The 22316-nt window shown below is 43.8% G+C and overlaps 1 protein-coding gene across 1 annotated transcript in view; it reads right to left on the bottom strand.

The window, feature by feature from the left end:
* Positions 1-21741, bottom strand: part of LIPC (lipase C, hepatic type) — a gene marked incomplete at its 3' end in the record, with an annotated part of 190570 nt that extends 168829 nt beyond the window's left edge. Inside the window, exons 1-2 of the mRNA XM_082253487.1 lie at positions 21621-21741; positions 21372-21480 (exon numbers count right to left, since the gene is read on the bottom strand). Coding sequence (XP_082109613.1) covers positions 21372-21454 — 83 coding nt within the window. The 5' untranslated portion in view covers positions 21455-21480; positions 21621-21741. The remainder of the gene's footprint in view (positions 1-21371; positions 21481-21620) is intronic.
* Positions 21742-22316: the final 575 nt, after the last annotated feature.

Genomic DNA, 22316 nt, shown 5'->3' with positions numbered 1-22316 from the left:
AGGGAATTAATCTCTAGCTTATTGACAGCCTCAACTCTGTTACTGTGTGCTGTGTGTGTGTGTGTTGTGTCCCTTTCCTCCAATCAGCTCTCAGAACTCTCCTCACTGAACTCTGCAGAGTGTAACTTTAGTTCTCTACCCCCCTTTTTCTGAACTCTCAGACAAGCTTTATAATTCAGCGCTTTGAATAGATGAAAGGAGGGCTCCCGATAGACAGGTACACCTTATGTAGGAGGATTTGTTTAATCTCTAAGTATCACCTGAGGCCAGTCACTTCACTTGGTATACGTAAGGGTTTACACAGAGATGTATAGTAACTAAGTAGAACTACTTCACTACTGTACTTAAGTACCGAAAGGCGGTATCTGTACTTTCCTAGAGTAGAATTTTTTTCTCCTACTTCCACTTTTACTTTACTACATTTTTTTGATGATTTCAATACTTCTACTCCGATATTTTTTTTTTTTTTTGTGCTGCATAGTTACTCGTTACAATTATAAAAATTACCACTGCCAGAACAGTAGATGGCAGGTTTCATGAAGTTAAAAAAAATGTGTATAATGTCATGTGTAAATTTTATTAACTTTGATTTCATACACTCTTCCTTTATTTCATTATTGGAATATATTGTTGTATATCACATTGGTTTATATATGATTTTGCGCACCAATAAGCTGTGGAGAAAAAAAAACATGCAGGGAAGAGAAGGAGGGATGCTTTAAAGGGGAAAGGGAGGGACATACTTTATCTGTTTTTGTTTACAAAAAGTTACAGCCAAAGGAATTGTGATTGTCCTTTAGGTAAATCATTTGAAATAATAAAAAACAATATGATGTTCAAACTTTTGACTTCTTTCTTTAATAACTACATAACACAGTACCTACTTTTACTTTCAGTACTTGAGTTGAGTAGCAAATTTTTTTAAAAACTACTGGTACTTTTACTTTCAGTACTTGAGTAGCAAAATTTTTTTTAAAAAAACTACTTGCAATACTTAAGTACAAAAAATGTTAAATACTTAGTACTTCTACTCAAGTCACTTTTTGATAGAGCACTTCCACTTCTACTCAAGTCACTTTTTGATCGAGCACTTGTACTTTTACTCAAGTATGGGTTTTGAGTACTTTATACAAGTGTGGGTTTACAACCACTTTAATCACTTGCCGACTGCCTAACGCCGATCTACGTCGGCAGTCAGCCCCTCACAGGCAAAGCGACGTAGGTCTACGTCGCTAGCCTGTGAGGGTCTAGGGAGCGAGCGCGCGCCGCCGGAGGCACGCTCCCGCGCGGTCACGCACCCCCCCCCGCGCGTGTGACCGGCGGAACCGATGTCCGCCGGTCACTCTGCGATCGTCGGGGGAGAGGGAGAAAGTCAGGCGGCTTGTGTAAACAAGCTGCCTGTCATTCTCCCCTGTGTATGAAGGATGATCATGCGGTTCTACTATGTAGAACCGTTGATCACTGTTCATACATCTGAAGCCACAGCCAATCACAGTAGAAAGCACGCCCCTAGGGACACACATAGCCCCTCCCTTTCAAAAAAAATTTAACCCCTTCACTGCCAGTGTATTTTTACAGTAACAGTGCATATGTATAGCACTGATTACTGTAGAAATGTCACTGGTAACCCCAAAAGTGTCAAAAATGTCAGTCAAGGGTCCGATCTGTCCGCCGCAATGTCGCAGTACCGCAAAAAAAATTGCAGATCGCCGCCATTACGCGTTAAAAAAAAAAACAACAAAAATGACAAAAATCTTTCCCTTTGTTAGTAAACGCGATAACTTTTGCGCAAACCAATCAAAATACGCTTTTTGTGATTTTTTTTACCAAACATAGGTAGCATAAACCAAATTGGCCGAAAATGTTAAAAAATTTAGATTTTTACATTTTTTTTGGGGGGAATTTCATATAAAAAAATGTGAAAAATATTGCTGTTTTTGCAAAATTTACGCTCTTTTTTTGTTTATAGCGCATGATCAAAAAATTGCACAGGTGATCAAATACCACCAAAAGAAAGCTCTGTTTGTGGGAAAAAAAGGACGCCAAATTCGTTTAGATACAGCGTCGCACGACCGCGCAATTGTCCGTTAAAATCACGCAGTGCCGAATCGCAAAATACCCCCTGGTCAGGAAGGGGGTAAAATCTTCCGGGGCTTAAGTGGTTAAGTAAGCAAAATGTGTAACACCTTACCTATGTTAAATGAAGCAGAGATAAGTAAACTTGAAAAATCCCTGCCATCTCAGTTTGACTTTTAATCAATTTTGTACATCAAAAATCAGCTCCTGGTTGCAAATGTAACCTTTTTTTCATAGAATTTTAATAGCTTCTTGCAACATCATGGAAAAGGGAGTCCTCAAATATATGTAATACTTTTGCCAGGAACCCACATCTAAAAATAAGTCCAGATAAAATGAGGGGAAAATATGTTTTGCTAAGGATATTGGGGTTAATAGTTTTAGTCAACAACAATATAAGCATTTTGGACTACTGCTAACTGTGGAGAATATGCACACCAGGCAGCAAAGCTAGCAATGAAAAGAGGACTTGAAGAAGTGAATGTTCACTTAGCTTTGCGAATATAGTGAAGCTATGCTCCCTCTGAATAGAACTGCAACCATCAAAGATCGTGCTCCCTGCTGAATGGAGAGTTTTGGGTCTGACCCAGCAGAGTTATGTCAGAGCTTTGTAGGGAGACCAATGCTTCCAGAAAGAGAGCAAGAGGCCTTCTCTGCAAGATGTATAACATGTCAAATGACCAGCTTTTGTTGAAGAGACATGCTGAAAACCAGCATCTGAGCCGCACTTGCAGGCAATGGCTGTGAGCGCTGATCAGTGTGTTCTGGCGGAGGGGGGAGTCATCCTGTCAGAACACAAAGACACAGCAAGGGAGTTCTCTACACTAACATCTTGTTCAGCCTGCTGGGTGTACGTGTGTACCAGGCTTAAGTGACTTCATAACTCATGGTTGGATCTTCCTTGGTGTTTACATAGCTACTTAGCTATTGGTTCATATAACAACATTGTGCAATCTGGATAAAATTATATGAAATCTCTAAGACTTTGTTTTGATCTTGAAATGTAGTTAGCTAGGGCTTGTTCATACTATCTCTATTGCTCTGCATTGATCTGCATAAATCTGTACACACCATAATACTGTATTGAGGTAAGTTGCAGTGCAGTGCATGAAAAAACATACACACGGCATTTTTAAGCAGCATAACTCACCGCATTGCATGTTCCAGTACTCTATAGACTTGAATGAAGTGTCATTTTGTGACTTTTCAATAAAGTTTAAAAATAAAAACAAAAAAAAGCCAATGTAACAATGCTTTGTAATAATGCGAAACACTGCTTCCTCACTGCCACTACAAATCAAACACCAGCCCACATGTGTTATAACACGCAGACTAGTGTGAATCACCCATTAAACTGAAAGTACAGTTGGGCTTTAATCATAGTTTAAGAGCTCTTTATGACAAATGTTCCTTCTGTGTAGAAGAAAGGAACAAGTTAAAGGTTGAAGCCTACCTAGGTAAAACTTTCTTTTTTTTTTTTCAAGTGCTGGGGGGGGGGGGGGGGGGGTTTGATAGAGTCGACAGACATATACACTCAACAAGATTGCCAACAATATCTGCTCTTTCCACCGCCATCCTCCATACAGTATATATATATATATATATCTATATATATATATATATATATATATATATATCTATATATATATATATATATATATATATATATAAGCTGTGCTATAGCTTCCATGGATGATAAGCTATCTATAAATGGAAGATGGGCGGATAAATGAAAGGTCCACCTGCATTCATAGATCTTTTTTTTATTTATGGAAGCTATAGTACAGATTGTTTGAATGAAGTAGGGAGGTGGAAAGGGTATAGTTAGTCTCTGAATCCCTGCAGCGCTGGAAGATTAAGACTGTATGGCATGAAAAAGGGGGAGAGGATAGAGGATTTCCACTATGGCAGCCAGCATGGGGGACACAAGGAATTCAAAAGAATTCAAAGATCAAAAATACCTTTGTATGCAAAGCCTGGGCACAGATTCATTTCATTGTCAGAGAAGACAAAATGAAGTGTAGTAGTGAGACGCTAAAAATTCAGATTGAACAATATAATAGCGCACAAATCTTGCAAGGCTACTTAAAACACCTGCTCTTATTAAGTAAATATTGGGATTTAGTCACACCATATGGCCATTATGTGTTTAAACCCACCACTACGTCAAAGTACCCCATTTGAATTTACTGTACATCTACTAAAGCATTATAAAAATGATAATGGTTTATATAATGTGGTCCACATTGCTTCTTTGCATTGCTGTGGTCATGCTGCTTCCTTGTGGTCCTATTCAGAAGTTTAAAGCCACTACAGTATTTTACATAGCATGGAGGCTAACCATTTTTTCTTTTTTGTGTTTTTGCAGTTCGTATTTTTTAATTTTTGTAGGTTTAAAATTATTCAAACTTGTGTAATCAAACGTGTATTCATAATGCAGATATTTCTTTTAGTTAGGTAAATGTAGACCCTGTTATATCTAATTAAGCCTTTCAAAGGGGTATTAAAGTTAATTTTACATTCTGTATTTAAAGGCTTCAGCACCTGGTAATCCTAGCTGTGTTCATTTATACTTTGTGTCTAAAAATCCACAAAAATTATTCAAAGACCAGCTGTATAAAATAATCTCTATTTCATAGCAAATGCATTCTGTATATGATTTATTGACTTTAAAGTATTTCAAATCACATCTCTAATATTTCATTTATTATAGTTTGGGCCTTCAATGTGTCTGTAAATTCTTGGTTTGATCATGTTAACACAGTACTGCTATTGCTTTTAACATTTGTTGAAAAGCCCGCTTTCGCAGTAAATATCACAAATACAGATTTAATACTTGAAACTGGCTACTCCCAGAAGTATTTTTTTCTAAGAAAGGTTCTTTCATTGTTTGTTACAAATAAGTTTCTTAGGAATCGATCTGTGGAAGTCTCTTATGAAATTGAGTTTCATTTCTAGCAGGAGAACATGTTATAACTTGATGAAAAAGTACTGTATTGCAAAAACTGCAAGTCATCGGGAGAATAAAAAAAACATGTCAGGTACACAATGAGGCTACTAAAGAAGAATTGATGGCACAGAGTAGAGGCTGTAGTAGCATCTTGTTTAACTTGTGATTTAAACCTTTCACCCAAAACTTTGCCTACTTAAAAACTCTTTTATTATATCTTGTCACAAAACTGGACACTTTATACTGAGCGGACAGTAGTTAGCATTAGTGGAAAGCATGAGTCAAAACCAGCAGAAAGTCCAGATATAGGCAATACAAGCATATGAATGGGGGTTATTGCGCTCAGCTGTGAACTCACAAAAAGTGCTAGTGCATAAACAGTGTTATGTCTCACATAAATCACATAAACATAAAACCAATAAAATTGAGGTGAACAGTTCATTTAAATGACAATATATAGGTGAGTATATCAAAATATAGTCCTTGAAAGTGCTCGGTGCAAACTAATTGTTCCAGCAGCAAAATGGACTTGATATAAAGTGCCTTCACCAATCACCATATACCCAGTGCTCGGATAAAATACTTCTTACCAGAAGAAGTTGACCCCTTAATTATAGGGGGTCATGACCAGCATGTATCTCCACAAAAGCTCCAGATTATCCTGTTACTGTCTTCACATCCAGTGTGTGATAAGCCAGAAGTAAAGAGGTACCTCCGAGACTCCGGACAACTTTTTGAAAAAGGTTGGTTGCCTGGCTTTAATGCTCATCCTCCGGCTTCATATTTGAAGTATTGACCCAGAAGAAGTGCAGATAACTGACTAAAAACAATAAAAATATTTTTTTTTTGTAAGAAATATGGAGGCTGCCTTTTTTATGTCCTGAAAATTCCTACTGTCCAGCTTTCATGCTCATCCTCTCTCTTCAGTACTTTCTGAGTCATTGACCCAGAAGAAGTGCAGGTAGCCACCTAAATCTTGTCTTGAGAGAAATACGAAGATTGTCAGTCCTCATGCTAGTTGCTGCCTGCTTCTGCTAACACCGACACCTGACTCTGGTCACTTCCTGCTTCCTGAGTGCCAATGATGAGCATTAAAGCCAGGCAACCGACCTTTTTCAAAAAGTTGTCCGGAGTCTCGGAGGTACCTCTTTACTTAAAATTAAAAAATTCTAACTAAAATCTAGTGTATACCAAACTTTAATGAATGCTTTAAATTTACGGGAAGCACAGAAGAATAGTCCATTGATTCTTGACAAGGCAACTACTGTCCCACAGATGTCAGATATTCAAAGACATACAGCTGACATGTCCTGGAACAAATCTAAACAGCTTGTAAAATTGATTCCCTAATGTTATATGATAAGTAAAGATGGGGTAATTACAAAAATGAATGAGCTGTTCAGCAAATAACTGATCAAGTCCCTAATGCTGATATGTTTTAATGACTCATAATATGTGATTCCCCTGCCAGTGATCTTCTCTGATAGCAGGAAAATATATCCTAATGCTGTACTTAAAGTGATACTAAAGTCTCGTTACTTTAGTTTAAAAATAACAAATATGTAATACTTACCTGCTCTGTGCAGTTGGTTTTGCACCGAGCAGCCCAGATCCCCCTCTTCTTGGGGGTCCCTCTTCTGTGCTCCTGACTCCTCTCTCCTTTTGAGTGCCCCCACAGCAAGTATCTTGCTATGGGGGCACCTGACCCAAGGCGTAGCTCCCTGTGTCCATTCAGACATGGAGATGTGGCTCGGCCCAGCCCTCCCTCTCTCCTCACTGCCTAACTGACTTTGATTGACAGCAGCAAGAGCCAGTGGCGTCCACTGCTGTCCCAGCCAGTGAGGAGGGAGAGTCTCAGACAGCCCAGTCCCAGGCTCTCGTGCAACATTGCTGGATCAAGATGGGGCTCAGGTATGTATTAGGGGGACTAAGGGTGGGGGGGGCTTCACACTGAAGTTTTTTTTATCCTAATGCATATAATGCATTAAGATAAAAACCTTCTACCTTTAGAACCACTTTAACATATTTTAAAATCGTGTAAAGTAGCAGATATACAGTATATGTGTCTTTACCTCAAGCTTCTTTCAAGCCAAATGAGGATTATGAAATTTGAAGTTTGTGGAAGAATTTTATGTGAAATAATTGAAAAAAGAATCACATAGTGTTCTGCAGTATTGTGTATTTTTATAATATGGTTTTGATAATCCTTTGATGAAGTGAATGTTTTTACAGAAAAACTGTTTCTTTTTTTTTTTTTTTTTTAGACATGCAATGAAAGAAAGGTGCAAGTTTACAGACAATAACAGCGTCTCATCACATGGTTTGATCAGTCTACATTGCAAGATAAATGTAAAACATAAATAAAAAAATACACAACAGCCGTAAAATAGAAATGGATGCGTAGGTAAGCCCTCCAGTTAGAGATGGTCATCAAAACATTTTCCTGGACTCTAGGGTGTTACATCATCACTTGACAAAGCTGGTTTATTGGAGTGGACCTGAGATTGTTCCCGGAATGGGCTTACACTCAATAGTCAATAGTCGGCTGAGTCAGAGATGGGATATGGTTGTACTGTGTTGGTAAGGTATATAGGGCCAAGACTGGAGTACACAGAGAATAGAGTAAAAGATAAAAACAAAAAAGAAAAATGAAGGGGGGGGGGGGGAATGGGGTTAAAATTGGATTGATCAAGGGAGGGGCAAAAGGGTCAGGCGTAAAGAAGGAAATGGGTGTTTTTTTAAGGCTTATGGCATGCATACTGTAAATATTTTATAATATCAGGTGCTACTCTAGTTTCCTTATGTTTACCAAATTAACTTTAACAAAGAAAATGCTTTAGCTCAAGCTTCAATTTCAACTGAATGATTCAAAGGAGTGACATATTCATTATTTTTTTGTTTATTTATTTTATCAAAATGTTTATAAAAATAGTTAAAAATAAAAACAACAAAATAGAATTAACCCAAGCCATTATTCTTGGCCTTTTTTTCTTTAGGCTACGTTCACATGTGGGCATAGCAGATCACGGGCAGAATCACCGCGGTTCTGCCCGCGATCCGGAATCATTGCAAATCGCGGGACGCATGTGCGATGCCCGTGATTTGCAATGTCACCCCAAACGCTGTGCGATGTTGCCGCAATCATCACGCAAACCGAATCGCGGGACGCATGACGCACAAGAGAAGCTCCTGTACCTTTTTGGGCATCATGCGTCCCGCGATTCAGTTTGCGCGATGTTACCGTGATTCGGCAGGCAGAAATCGCTGCAACATCGCACAGCGTTTGGGGTGCCATTGCAAATCACGTTCATCGCACAGGCGTCCCGCGATTTGCAATGATTCCGGATCGCGGGCAGAATCGCGGAGATTCTGCCCGCGATCCACTACGCCCACATGTGAACGTAGCCTTAATGTTGTGTATGGCCATATATAGCGTGGGGTCTTTTCTTTATACACTAGCTACAAGGATACCTTGGTTAAAACAAAGATGAATAAGACCAAATATACCCATATCTTTAGCAAGCACACTCTGTCCCTTATTGTCAGCCTAACCCTTAGTGCCGGTTCACATTATTGCGGCTTGTGAGATCGCATGTAATTCGGAGCGCACTGCTTCTTCATTACATGCGATCTCATGTGCGGATGCGAGTTCAGCCATACACTTTGTATAGCTGAATCCGCACTGTATCCGCACCAAACACGCACAGGAGGCTTTTTTTGAGCCGCAGTAGAATCGGATCGCACAGTGATTCACACTTGTGCGATCCGATTCTGTGCGTACTGTCAGATCACACTGCGATATGCGATCAAACTGGGGGTGTCGTTAACATTTAATTGACACTCCCTGCGTATCGCATATGGCAGTGGGAACTGCCAGAGGTGCGGATGCGATGCGGGAACAAGCTGCATATTCGCAGCGTTCCGGCATCGCACAAGTGTGAACCGGCACTTAAACTTTCTCTCAGTGATATATCTAGTGTATATGACATCAAACCGGATTTGTGAAACACCCCACTCCCCCACATGTCAAAAATGTTTTCAGTAACAATCACAAAATGTAGCAAATACTGGTAATGTCCACAAAAGCAGTGGAGACAGAGAAATGTTTCTTCACCAGAACACAATCAACAGTATACTGTATATATATATATATATATATATATATATATATATATATATATACAGATGCAAGAAAAAAGTATGTGAACCCGTTGGAATTATATGGATTTCTGCACAAATTGGTCATAAAATGTGATCTGAGATTGGAGGTGTTGGTTACAGCCAGTGGCGTCACTAGGGGGGGGCCAGAGGGGGCCATGGCCCCACCAAAATTAGTCTGTGCCCCCCCATGTGCCCCCCCCAATTTATGTGCACAACAAAAGTCATGGATTCTCATTCTGCGTCTCTGTGCAGATTGATGGGAAGCCAGGCAGCTGCAAGGAGAGAGAGTAGAGCTGTCAAAATGTAGCTCTGATGTCGGGGATGGGCGGAACTGATATGCGGGACCGCCCCCTTTGTCAGACAGCCCATGCACAGACAAACAGCGGAGGTTACATTGCTGGGGAGGAAGGAGACGGGGAGGGACTGATTGTAACTACTGTATGTGGACACAGCAGTGTATAATTCAGGTTTATTATACATGCTGTGGGTACACATACAGTAGTTATAATCAGTCCCACCCCCTGTCACCTTCCTCCCCAGCCAGCAGGGATGGGAGGAGAGGTGGGCAGTGAAGACACCTTGGACGCAGTGGCGTACCAAGGGGCGGGCAGGGTGCCACGCACTAGGGGGTGTCAGCCGATGTCCTGCCCAGCGTGTTCTGACAGATCCTATGTGCAGTGGCAACTCCTTCAGTCTGCTGCTGCTGGCAGGCATCGGCGCTCGGCTTTAATAAGGGGGCGGGGCCTCAGCGGGAAGAAGGGGGCGGGGCCTCGGCAGGAAGAAGGGATGCAGCCTCGGCGGGACGGAGCCTCGGCTGGGAGAAGGTGAGTGCCCAAGTTTAAAGTGAATAGGGAGGTAATTGGCGCTGCCAGATGTAATTACACAGTAAGTAAAGTGTAGGTGTCAGTGTAGGTGTCAGTGTGGGGGTGTCAGTGTAGGAGGGGTCAGAGTACGTGTCAGTGTGGGGGGGTCAGTGTGGAGGGGTCAGTGTAGGTGTCAGTGTGGGGGTGTCAGTGTGGGGGTGTCAGTGTGGAGGGGTCAGTGTGGCGGGGGTCAGTGTGGGGGTGTCAGTGTGGCGGGGGTCAGTGTGGAGGGGTCAGTGTAGGTGTCAGTGTGGGGGTGTCAGTGTGGCGGGGGTCAGTGTGGAGGGGTCAGTGTAGGTGTCAGTGTGGCGGGGGTCAGTGTGGAGGGGTCAGTGTGGGGGTGTCAGTGTGGGGGTGTCAGTGTAGGAGGGGTCAGAGTACGTGTCAGTGTGGGGGGGTCAGTGTGGAGGGGTCAGTGTGGAGGGGTCAGTGTAGGTGTCAGTGTGGGGGTGTCAGTGTGGGGGTGTCAGTGTGGGGGTGTCAGTGTGGGGGTGTCAGTGTGGGGGTGTCAGTGTGGGGGTGTCAGTGTGGCGGGGGTCAGTGTGGAGGGGTCAGTGTGGCGGGGGTCAGTGTAGGGGTGTCAGTGTAGGGGTGTCAGTGTGGCGGGGGTCAGTGTGGAGGGGTCAGTGTAGGTGTCAGTGTGGCGGGGGTCAGTGTGGAGGGGTCAGTGTGGGGGTGTCAGTGTAGGAGGGGTCAGCGTAGGTGTCAGTGTGGCGGGGGTCAGTGTGGAGGGGTCAGTGTGGGGGTGTCAGTGTAGGGGGGGTCAGTGTAGGTTTCAGTCAAGGGGGGTCAATGTAGGGGGGGTCAGTGTAGGGGGGTCAGTGTAGGTGTCAGTGTAGGAGGGGGTTCAGTGTAGGAGTCAGTGTAGGGGGCTCAGTGTAGGTGTCAGTGTAGGGGGGGTCAGTGTAGGTGTCAGTGTAGGAGGGGGTTCAGTGTAGGAGTCAGTGTAGAAGGGGGCTTAGTGTAGGAGTCAGTGTAGGGGGCTCAGTGTAGGTGTCAGTGTAGGGGGGTCAGTGTAGGAGGGGGGTCAGTGTAGGTGTCAATGAAGGGGGGTCAGTGTAGGTGTCAATGAAGGGGGGTCAGTGTAGGTGTCAGTGAAGGGGTCAGTGTAGGTGTCAATGAAGGGGGGTCAGTGTAGGTGTCAATGAAGGGGGGTCAGTGTAGGTGTCAATGAAGGGGGGTCAGTGTAGGTGTCAATGAAGGGGGTCGGTGTAGGTGTCAGTGAAGGGGTCAGTGTAGGTGTCAATGAAGGGGGGTCAGTGTAGGTGTCAATGAAGGGGGGTCAGTGTAGGTGTCAGTGAAGGGGTCAGTGTAGGTGTCAATGAAGGGGGGTCAGTTTAGGTGTCAGTGAAGGGGTCAGTGTAGGTGTCAATGAAGGGGGTCAGTGTAGGTGTCAGTGTAGGGTAGGGAGGTTAGTGTTGGAAAGGTCAGTGTAGGATGGTTAGTGTAGGAGGGGTCAGTGTAGGTGTCAGTGAAGGGGGGGTCAGTGTAGGTGTCAGTGAAGGGGGGTCAGTGTAGGTGTCAGTGTAGGGGGGGTCAGTGTAGGTGTCAGTGTAGAAGGGGGCTCAGTGTAGGAGTCAGTGTAGGGGGCTCAGTGTAGGTGTCAGTGTAGGAGTCAGTGTAGGGGGGGTCAGTGTAGGAGGGGGGTCAGTGTAGGTGTCAATGAAGGGGGTCAGTGTAGGTGTCAATGAAGGGGGGTCAGTGTAGGTGTCAGTGTAGGGGGGTCAGTGTAGGAGGGGGGTCAGTGTAGGTGTCAATGAAGGGGGTCAGTGTAGGTGTCAATGAAGGGGGGTCAGTGTAGGTGTCAATGAAGGGGGGTCAGTGTAGGTGTCAGTGAAGGGTGGTCAGTGTAGGTGTCAGTGAAGGGGTCAGTGTAGGTGTCAGTGTAGAAGGGGGCTCAGTGTAGGAGTCAGTGTAGGGGGCTCAGTGTAGGTGTCAGTGTAGGAGTCAGTGTAGGGGGGTCAGTGTAGGTGTCAGTGTAGGGGGGTCAGTGTAGGAGGGGGGTCAGTGTAGGTGTCAATGAAGGGGGTCAGTGTAGGTGTCAATGAAGGGGGGTCAGTGTAGGTGTCAGTGTAGGGGGGTCAGTGTAGGAGGGGGGTCAGTGTAGGTGTCAATGAAGGGGGTCAGTGTAGGTGTCAATGAAGGGGGGTCAGTGTAGGTGTCAGTGAAGGGTGGTCAGTGTAGGTGTCAATGAAGGGGGGTCAGTGTAGGTGTCAGTGAAGGGGTCAGTGTAGGTGTCAATGAAGGGGTCAGTGTAGGTGTCAGTGAAGGGGTCAGTGTAGGTGTCAATGAAGGGGGGTCAGTGTAGGTGTCAATGAAGGGGGGTCAGTGTAGGTGTCAATGAAGGGGGGTCAGTGTAGGTGTCAGTGAAGGGTGGTCAGTGTAGGTGTCAGTGAAGGGTGGTCAGTGTAGGTGTCAATGAAGGGGGGTCAGTGTAGGTGTCAATGAAGTGGGGTCAGTGTAGGTGTCAATGAAGGGGGGTCAGTGTAGGTGTCAGTGAAGGGGTCAGTGTAGGTGTCAATGAAGGGGGGTCAGTGTAGGTGTCAATGAGGGGGGGTCAGTGTAGGTGTCAATGAAGGGGGGTCAGTGTAGGTGTCAGTGAAGGGGTCAGTGTAGGTGTCAATGAAGGGGGGTCAGTTTAGGTGTCAGTGAAGGGGTCAGTGTAGGTGTCAATGAAGGGGGTCAGTGTAGGTGTCAGTGTAGGGTAGGGAGGTTAGTGTTGGAAAGGTCAGTGTAGGAGGGTTAGTGTAGGAGGGGTCAGTGTAGGTGTCGGTGAAGGGGGGTCAGTGTAGGTGTCAATGTGGGGGGGAGGGGTCAGTGTAGGTGTCAGTGAAGGGGGGTCAGTGTAGGTGTCAATGTGGGGGGGAGGGGTCAGTGTAGGTGTCAGTGAAGGGGTCAGTGTAGGGGGGTCAGTGTAGGTGTCACTGTGGTGGGGGTCAGTGAAGGTGTCAATGCAGGGGGGTCAGTGTAGGGGGGTCATTTTAGGAGTCAATGTGTAGGGGGGGGGGATCAGTGTAGGGGGTCAGTGTAAGTGTTAGTGTAGGGGGGGTCAGTGTAGAGGTCAGTAAAGGTGTCGGTGCAGGGGTCAGTGTAGGTGTCAGTGAAGGGATCAGTGTAGGGGGGTCAGTGTAGTTGTCAGTGAATTGGGTTCAGATCCCCATAGACAGGTCCCATCCTTCTACTTATTTCTTTTCCTACCTTTTTATCAAGCACCTTTTTTTGCTTTTATGGGTCAAACTGGGAGGAGTATGCGCTTCATTGGTGTACCACCCCATGTCTGACTTCCCTCTCCTCTCCTCTCGACCCCCTGTTCTCCTCTCCTCTTCTCTCCTCCTGACCCCCTGTTCTACTCTTCTCTCCTCCTGACCCCCTGTTCTCCTCTTCTCTCCTCCTGACCCCCTGTGCTCCTCTTCTCTCCTCCTGACCCCCTGTGCTCCTCTTCTCTCCTCCTGACTCCCTGTGCTCCTCTTCTCTCCTCCTGACCCCCTGTTCTCCTCTTCTCTCCTCCTGACCCCCTGTTCTCCTCTTCTCTCCTCCTGACCCCCTGTTCTCCTCTTCTCTCCTCCTGACTCCCTGTGCTCCTCTTCTCTCCTCCTGACCCCCTGTTCTCCTCTTCTCTCCTCCTGACCCCCTGTTCTCCTCTTCTCTCCTCCTGACCCCCTGTTCTCCTCTTCTCTCCTCCTGACCCCCTGTTCTCCTCTTCTCTCCTCCTGACTCCCTGTGCTCCTCTTCTCTCCTCCTGACCCCCTGTTCTCCTCTTCTCTCCTCCTGACCCCCTGTTCTCCTCTTCTCTCCTCCTGACCCCCTGTTCTCCTCTTCTCTCCTCTCCTGACCCCCTGTACCATGCTCCATAGCACCCCATGTCTGACCTTTGACTGAGGGGGGGGGGGCATTGGGTGGAGTATGGGCGGTACTTTTTAAATGTGGGAGGAGCTTGGGCGGGACTTTAAAATGTGGGAGTGGTTATCAAATTTACCTTCGGGCTGAAGCCCCTGGTCTTTTTCCCACCTAGCAACGCCCCTGCTAGCAACACAACAGACAGGCCGGCGGGTGTATGTGTGTGTATATATATATATATATAAAAATTGCGTTTTATAGTTGGCCCCCCTACTTTTGATCCCGTCCCCCCATGTGCCCCCCCTAAATATAAAAGCTGGAGACGCCACTGGTTACAGCTGCCCTGCCCTATAAAACACACACCAGTTCTGGGTTTGCTTTTCACAAGAAGCATTGCCTGATGTGAATGATGCCTCGCACAAAAGAGCTCTCAGAAGACCTACGATTAAGAATTGTTGACTTGCATAAAGCTGGAAAGGGTTATAAAAGTATCTCCAAAAGCCTTGCTGTTCATCAGTCCATGGTAAGACAAATTGTCTATAAATGGAGAAAGTTCAGCACTGCTGCTACTCTCCCTAGGAGTGGCCGCCCTGTAAAGATAACTGCAAGAGCACAGCACAGACTGCTCAATGAGGTGAAGAAGAATCCTAGAGTGTCAGCTAAAGACTTACAAAAGTCACTGAAAAATGCTAACATCCCTGTTAGCAAATCTACAATACTTAAAACACATAACAAGAATGGATTTCATGGGAGGATACCACAGAGGAAGCCACTGCTGTCCAAACAAAACATTGCTGCATGTTTACAGTTTTCACAAGAGCACCTGGATGTTCCACAGCAGTATTGGCAAAATATTCTGTGGACAGATGAAACCAAAGTTGAGTTGTTTCGAAGAAACACGCAACACTATGTGTGGTGAAAAAGAGGCACAGCCCACCAACATCAAAACCTCATCCCAACTGTGAAGTATAGTGGTGGGGGCATCATGGTTTGGGGCTGCTTTGCTGCGTCAGGGCCTGGATGGATTGCTATCATCGAAGGAAAAATTAATTCCCAAGTTTATCAAGACATTTTGCAGGAGAACTTAAGGCCATCTGTCTACCAGCTGAAGCTCAATAGAAGATGGGTGTTGCAACAGGACAATGACCCAAAGCATAGAAGTAAATCAACAACAGAATGGCTTAAACAGAAGAAAATATGCTTTCTGAAGTGGCCCAGTCAGAGTCCTGACCTCAACCCGATTGAGATGCTGTGGCATGACCTCAAGAAAGTGATTCACACCAGACATCCCAAGAATATTGCTGAACTGAAACAGTTCTGTAAAGAGGAATGGTCAAGAATTACTCCTGACCATTGTACACGTCTGATCTGCAACTACATGAAACGTTTGGTTGAAGTTATTGCTGCCAAAGGAGGTTCAACCAGTTATTAATTCCAAGGGTTCACATACTTTTTCCACCTGCACTGTGAGTGTTTACATGGTGTGTTCAATAAAAACATGGCAACATTTCATTCTTTGTGTGTTTATTAGTTTAAGCAGACTGTGATTGTCTATTGTTGTGACTTAGAGGATGATGATCGGATCACATTTTATGACCAATTTGTGCAGAAATCCAAATCATTCCAAAGGGTTCACATACTTTTTCTTGCAGCTATATATATATATATATATATATATATATATATATATATACAATTACCAATAGTATTGGGACACCTGCCTTTACACACACACATAAACTTTATTGGCATCCCAGTCTTAGTTTGTAGGGTTCAATATTGAGATGGCCCACCCTTTGCCATACCAGCTTCAACTCTTCTGGGAAGGCTGTCCACAAGGTTTAGGAGTGTGTCTATGGGAATGTTTGACCGTTCTTCCAGAAGTGCATTTTTGAGGTCAAGCACTGATGTGGACGAGAAGGCCTGACTCGCAGTCTTTGCTCTAATTCATCCCAAAAGGACTCAAGTTCCTCCACCCCAAACTCTCTCAATCCTGTCTTTATAGACCTTGCTTCGTGAACTGGTCAAAATTATTTGGTTGGGGGGGGGGGGGGGATTATGGTGTGGGTTTTTTTTCCAGGGGTTGGGCTTGGCCCCTTAGTTCCAGTGAAGGGAACTCCTAAGGTGTCAGCATACCAAGACATTTTGGATAATTTCATGCTCCCAACTTTGTGGGAACAGTTTGGGGATGGCCCCTTCCTGTTCCAGCATGACTGCGCACCAGTGCACAAGGGGCCTCCATGTTCCGACTCTTTAGGCCTGGAAATGAACTGCAATAAAGATCAAGGACTCTATTAGGGAAAGGGCCAAGCAAATACTGTATGGATGTTATTTAATGTTATTGACTAAGTGGGTAGGCCAAACTGACACTTGTAACTGGTAGTCATTTAAGAATGAAGCCAGCAGGCCCAGGTTTACGAGAATTTACAAGAGATATAATTTGCAACACTAATTAATTTCCACAATTTTAAGTATGGGGGTGAACCATTATGATACTGATGGTGCATGGGTCTTTCCCCAATGTACTGGGATACAAAGCTTAGCAGCGTTTACCATACGCATTGCCAGGGGCATAAAGTATGTCTTGTGAGAGAGAGACCAATGCTGTAGGAAAAACTACCAGCGAATAGTCCAGGGTATATATGGTCCCCTGAGATATGATGTTATGGACCTGTGTCCGAAAGGGTTGAAGGAGTGGGCATGTCCATCAGACATGTAAGAACGTGCCAGGCTCTTTATTACACCACCAGCACATGTCGGATGTTGTTGGATTAAATTTGTGCAGCTGTCTTGGGTTCCTATGCCATCATGATATAATCGAATAACTGTTTTCCTGTATTGTAACACTGAGCCTTCCCCATGCAGTCCCAGGGCTCTGAGGAAAGTTCTAATTGCAGGTCTACATTTTGTAAGTTCAGAGGTCAGGATGAAGACTTAATCCTTACCCCTGAATTTTGTGCGTACTTCATCCTGACCCCTAAACTATGCCTCTAATTTTTTTTTTAAATTAGTGGCACACAGAGTTCAAGTGTCGGGGTTAAGTAACACACTTGTTCAAGGGTCAGGAATAAAAGTTCAGGGATCAGGCCAGCAAGTTGCAATTACTCACAGTTTGGAGCATTGTCTCCAGGAGCTGCCGGGTAGTGTAAGGTTTGCAGTGCACAGGCTTCAACTAACACTGCAAGAGTCAATCTAGATTTGCGATTGCATCATAAGTTTATGGAAGCATGACATGCCATTTTTGACATGCGGGAGTGGAGGCACTGCAAACTTTGCACACCTGGGGACGTAATTTACTCCCAGGGCCTGTCCTTAGGAAACAAGAATAAATGGGAACCTTTCATCAGTTCTAAGAATGTGGAAGTTCTATGGTTCATCAATAGCTGCACTGCTCAGCTGCCAACGCAGACTAGCCCTCTGCATAGATCTTGAGTGGCACCCTTTGCTCCCATTTCTGCTCAGCCGCATCTGCCTATAAGGGTAAACAGAGCTGGTTGCAAGGGGCAGGCCACAAGTGGGCACAAGCTGGGTAACCCACCTGTGAACCAATCACCTGTAGCTGTGAGTTGTGGGGGGGACCATGGTTGAGTGGTTCACAAGCTAGATACACAGCTTGTGCCCACTTGCTACCTATCCCTTGTAGATGAAAAAAATGGACACCAGCTCTCAAATTGGCAGCAGCAGTTTCATTCCAGTTCAAAACTGAACAGATCAATCCTACACAATGTTTTTTACAGGTACTTGTATAGCATCCTGAAGAAGACGAGTTTGTACCTCATCGAAATGGTGATTAAGATCGGATGATGGAAATCAGCAGAGCTCCAACTTTCACTACATTCTTGTGAAAATTCCCAACAAATTGCAAAGCGAACAGTCTACTTGCCTAGTGATTGAACACACTCAAGGGCTACAGCTTCTTGCAATATTGTGGTACAACCTCAATCTAATGCTCCAATGTGTGTGAAAGAGGTTGCAATGAGCTGAAAAGTCTAGAATATGAAATGCAAAATACACTCTCATATGTGGAGCTATTCGGTATATAAGAATGACAGCCTCCCTAAGGGCAGGAGAATAGAGGGTCAAAACCCCCAAAAGGTTAACACAAATTAATACTGGACGTGATTGCAATATCCTTGCAGGCTCTTATTGCAGTGGGATCTGGTAAGTGTGTCCATCTTGGGTGATTTACACGTGGTGAGGTGGTGGGACATAGTGTTAGCTTTTGTTCCCCACCGGAGATATATCCCTCATTGGGACCCCACAAGAACCCTGCTTGTGACGGACTTTTCACTATTTGACTTTTCTCTATTTATGTGTGACACATGTGATTTTAGAGATATTTATTCAGACTAAGTTTTTACTTTGGTCATAGCACTGCTTGTATATATTTATTAAGATTCTTCATGATTGATATGTTATACTTACCTTCTCTGTGAAATGGTTTTGCACAGAGCAGCCTGTATTCTCCTTTTCTCGGGTCCCTCTTTGGCACTCCTGGCCCCTCCCTTCTTTTGAGTGCCCCCACAGCAAGCAGCTTGCTATGGGGGGTCACCCGATCTGAGCCACAGCTCCCTGTGTCCATTCAGACATGGAGCCATGGTTTGAACCCACCCTCTCTCTCTCCTGATTAGCTAACTGACTTTGATTGACAGCAGCGGGAGTCAATGGCGCCGCTGCTGTGTCTCAGCCAGTCAGGAGGGAGAGTGCCGGATGGCCGAGGCACTCATGGAACATCGCTGGATAGAGATGGGCTTAGGTAAGTATATTGGGGGGGGGGGGCTGAGGGGGGCTGCTGCACACAGAAGGTTTTTTATCTCATTGCATAGAATGCATTAAGATAAAAAACCTTCTGACTTTACAACCACTTTAAAGTGATTGTAAATCTCGTGTTATACTTACCTCCTCTATTTAGTTGGTTTTGCACCGGGCAGCCCGGATTCTCCTCTTCTCGGTTCCCTCTTTGCTACTCCTGGCCCCTCCCTCCTGGTGAGAGCCCCCACAGCAAGCAGCTTGTTATGGGACACCTGAGCTGAGCTGCAGCTCTATGTGTCTATTCAGACACGGAACTGCCATTTGGCCCCGCCCCCCTCTCTCTCTCCTTATTGGCTAACTGACTTTGATTGACATTAGCGGGAGCCAATGGCGCTGCTGCTGTGTCTCAGCCAATCAGGAGGGAGAGTCCCGGACAGACGAGGAACTCATGGACATCGTTGGATAGAAAGGGGGCTCAGGTAAGTCTTAGGGGATACTGGGGTGGCTGCTACACACAGAAGGCTTTTTATCCTAATGCATAGAATGCATAAAGAAAAACATTCTACCTTTACAACTCCTTTAAGTTATTTAACTGTTTCCAGCCTGCATCATTGTAAAATGAAGTGAGGGAACCCTATCATTCTGGGAGGATGTCATATGACGTCCTTCTGAGAAGGCACCCTGTGTGGCCTCTCCGGGCCACTCTTTGGCACGATCTGTCACCCGCTGTGTCCTCTGGACACTGTGTCCTCTGGATACTGGCCTATGTAGCCGCTGTGACCAATCACAGAAGATCACATAACTATTTTAAATAATAAATGGCTTCCTCTCATGCCATTCAGTGAAAATACAGTATTTGCTTATAGCAGTGAAATTCACTGCTTTAAGCAAACGGGTAGTATGTGAAAATAAAAAATAAAAAATCCTGATCAACTCCACAGAGTGGTACAGTGTTACTATGGTAACACTGTGTTGCTCTGGTTACAGTATGTAAAGAAAAAAAAAAAAAAGAAAAAGAAAAAATATTAAAAAAATATATATATTATTTTTTTACATACTGTCACCAGAGTCCCTGGTCACTAAGTGCTCCCCGCCACACTAGTTATATGATGATGGTGTACTGCACTGGTGACAGGATGGTATATAAAAAAAAATGTGAAAAAAAATATTTGTTTTTTTCATTATCCAAAAAATTGTGACAAAAAATCAAAACTTCAAAAAACATGCCATACCTCAAAGAAATGGCCTCTGCCCCCCACCTATAACTGGCCTTTGCAGCAAGGAGCACATGGAAGGGCGACGCATGTCAAACAAAACCAAAGAAAATTTCCAGCTCAACTTTCCGACCAGCCTGCAACCAACAGAACTATCCCATCTAACAGTGTGCGTAAAAGTTTAGTTAGTACACATTTACAAATACCTGCGTAAACTGTAGAACCACCCCTTGGCAACCCAGTTTTATCTGCAGTCCTAACTCTACATTTTGAGAGCCTCCATAGTAGAAGCACACACATTATAATGGATAGGCAGAGACAGATGAGCCTGGAAGGAGCCCCCCTTGTTAAAGGCACAGGGGCACACTGGACACCCAGCACATAGCACAATGGCAGTAAAGGTATCCAGTGCAGCCTCTCACCAGTATTCCAACAGTACAAACAAACTGCCCCCCCTTTTAACTGGCCTTTGCAGCAACAAGCACATAAAAGGGTGACACATGTCAAACAAAACCAAAGAAAATTCCCAGCTCAACTTTCCGACCAGATAATTTGGTCGGGTACAGGCTGGTCAGTAATTAAGCTGGGACCTTTGGGTCTTGAAATGAGATAGACCGTCAGTACGTCAGGATTGATCAATTTTCAGATACATTGTATATCCCATAGCTTGTGGACTCTATAACATTCCTACAAACCAAATAATAACCACTGATTTGGGCTATTTTCACCATAGAAATGTATCAGAATACAGTTTGGCCTAAATTTGTGAAGAAAGATTATTTATTTGCAAATTTCTACAGCAGAAACAAAGAAAAATATGTTTTTTTTTTAAATGGTGGCCTTTTTTTGTTTATTTAGCAAAAAATAAAAAAACCCCAGTGCTTATTAAATATAACTAAAATAAATCTCTTTTTGTGTGAAAAAACAATTATAAAACTTTTATATGGATACAGTGTGGCATGACCATGCAATTGTCATTCAAAGTGCTACAGCCCTGAGCTGGTATTTAAGTGGTTAAAATAGCCATGCATTTGCCAAACTTAGTTGCAAAGTGGACTCTCACTGAATATAGAAAATATGTTTATTTTAGACCTATACAACAAAATTTAAAACATTTATCAGAGAGTTTAAAATGATTTACTTCTTTAAAAGTGATAGTCTCCATCGCACATCAATATTATTAAATGAAGACTCCACAGTATCAAAATCCACCATATACAAAAAATGTATCTGTTCTTAATACCTAGTTCTCATACAGTTACACAATAGCTAATTCGCTACAATAATAACAGTAGATCAGCATAAGAAACCCATAGTTACAGAATAAGGCACAGATCTGGTCTTCTTTACATGGGCTTTCAAATGTAGGGTATACGTTAAACAGCTCATTACCAAATTTCAAAACAAAAAAGATAAAAGAAAACTCACCAGTCTAAATATACATAAAATACATCTTTATCATGCTGTAACAGAATGACTGTAAAACAGTGTGAAGAATAATAATGAAATGATTGGTACTCACATTTACATTGTTTTTTTGCCAAAGTTTGTTCGGTGATCAGAAAAGCCAGCAAGAGGTAGAAGAGTTGCATTTTTCCCATAGTGTCGCTGATTTGATTGCTGATTCCTAAAGGTCACAGATGTTAATTATTAAACTCTAATAAAGTAGCTTAAAAATAAAAATCAATTTAGAAAACTCAACTTTTTTTCCTGTGATAAAATACTGTATATTAACTATTATTTTTCCTAATTTAATGAACTGGGTACCTGCTGGTGGAAGAAGATGGCTGGCTGTCAGAAAAGTAAAATGTATCAAACAGTTTAAAAAAAAGCTTGTCGTGGGTCACATGACGACAGTTGTTTGACAAATGGTTCATTCTGGTCACATTGCGAAATGACCAAACCTAGACGCAAATAAGAGAAAGTTCACATTTCTTTCACCTAATTCTGTAAGTGTCTCCCTACCCTTTTCTGGCTCAAAGCCAACATTTCAATCAGATAGGAAAAAACTAGTACAGTGACTACTAATACCACATCACTATCACTCTTTGCTCTCTGCCTCTCTCTCTCTCTCTGTAAAAAAAACAAAACAATCTGCAGCACCTCGTATATTTATTAAGGGCTAGTTCACACCACAAAAATGTCCTCCAGATCCATTCTGGATGAGTTTCTGCATGAGCGTTTTTGAAGCATTTTAATGCATTCTGGTGCGCTTTTTATGCGTTTCTGGATGCGCTGGAGATGCTTTTTCATCATTTATTCCTGCTTTTTTCCACTGTACTGGGGTCCAGTGCATTTTTGATGCGGTCTATATGTGTGTAGGTGCATTCAGGTGCATTTTTGATGCATTTTTCCAAGTTCCAGTACCGTGTACAGTTCTGTGCAGGAAAAACGCAGCATGTTCTACTTCTTTGCTGGAACTGGTATGCACTGGAACTGCAAGCACTTGTGTGAACTATGCCA

The sequence above is a fragment of the Pelophylax lessonae genome (assembly GCF_965119305.1).
Source record: "Pelophylax lessonae genome assembly, chromosome: 4".
In the NCBI taxonomy this organism is placed as follows: Eukaryota; Metazoa; Chordata; class Amphibia; order Anura; family Ranidae; genus Pelophylax; species Pelophylax lessonae.
This window is presented reverse-complemented; position numbering and strand designations above follow the sequence as displayed.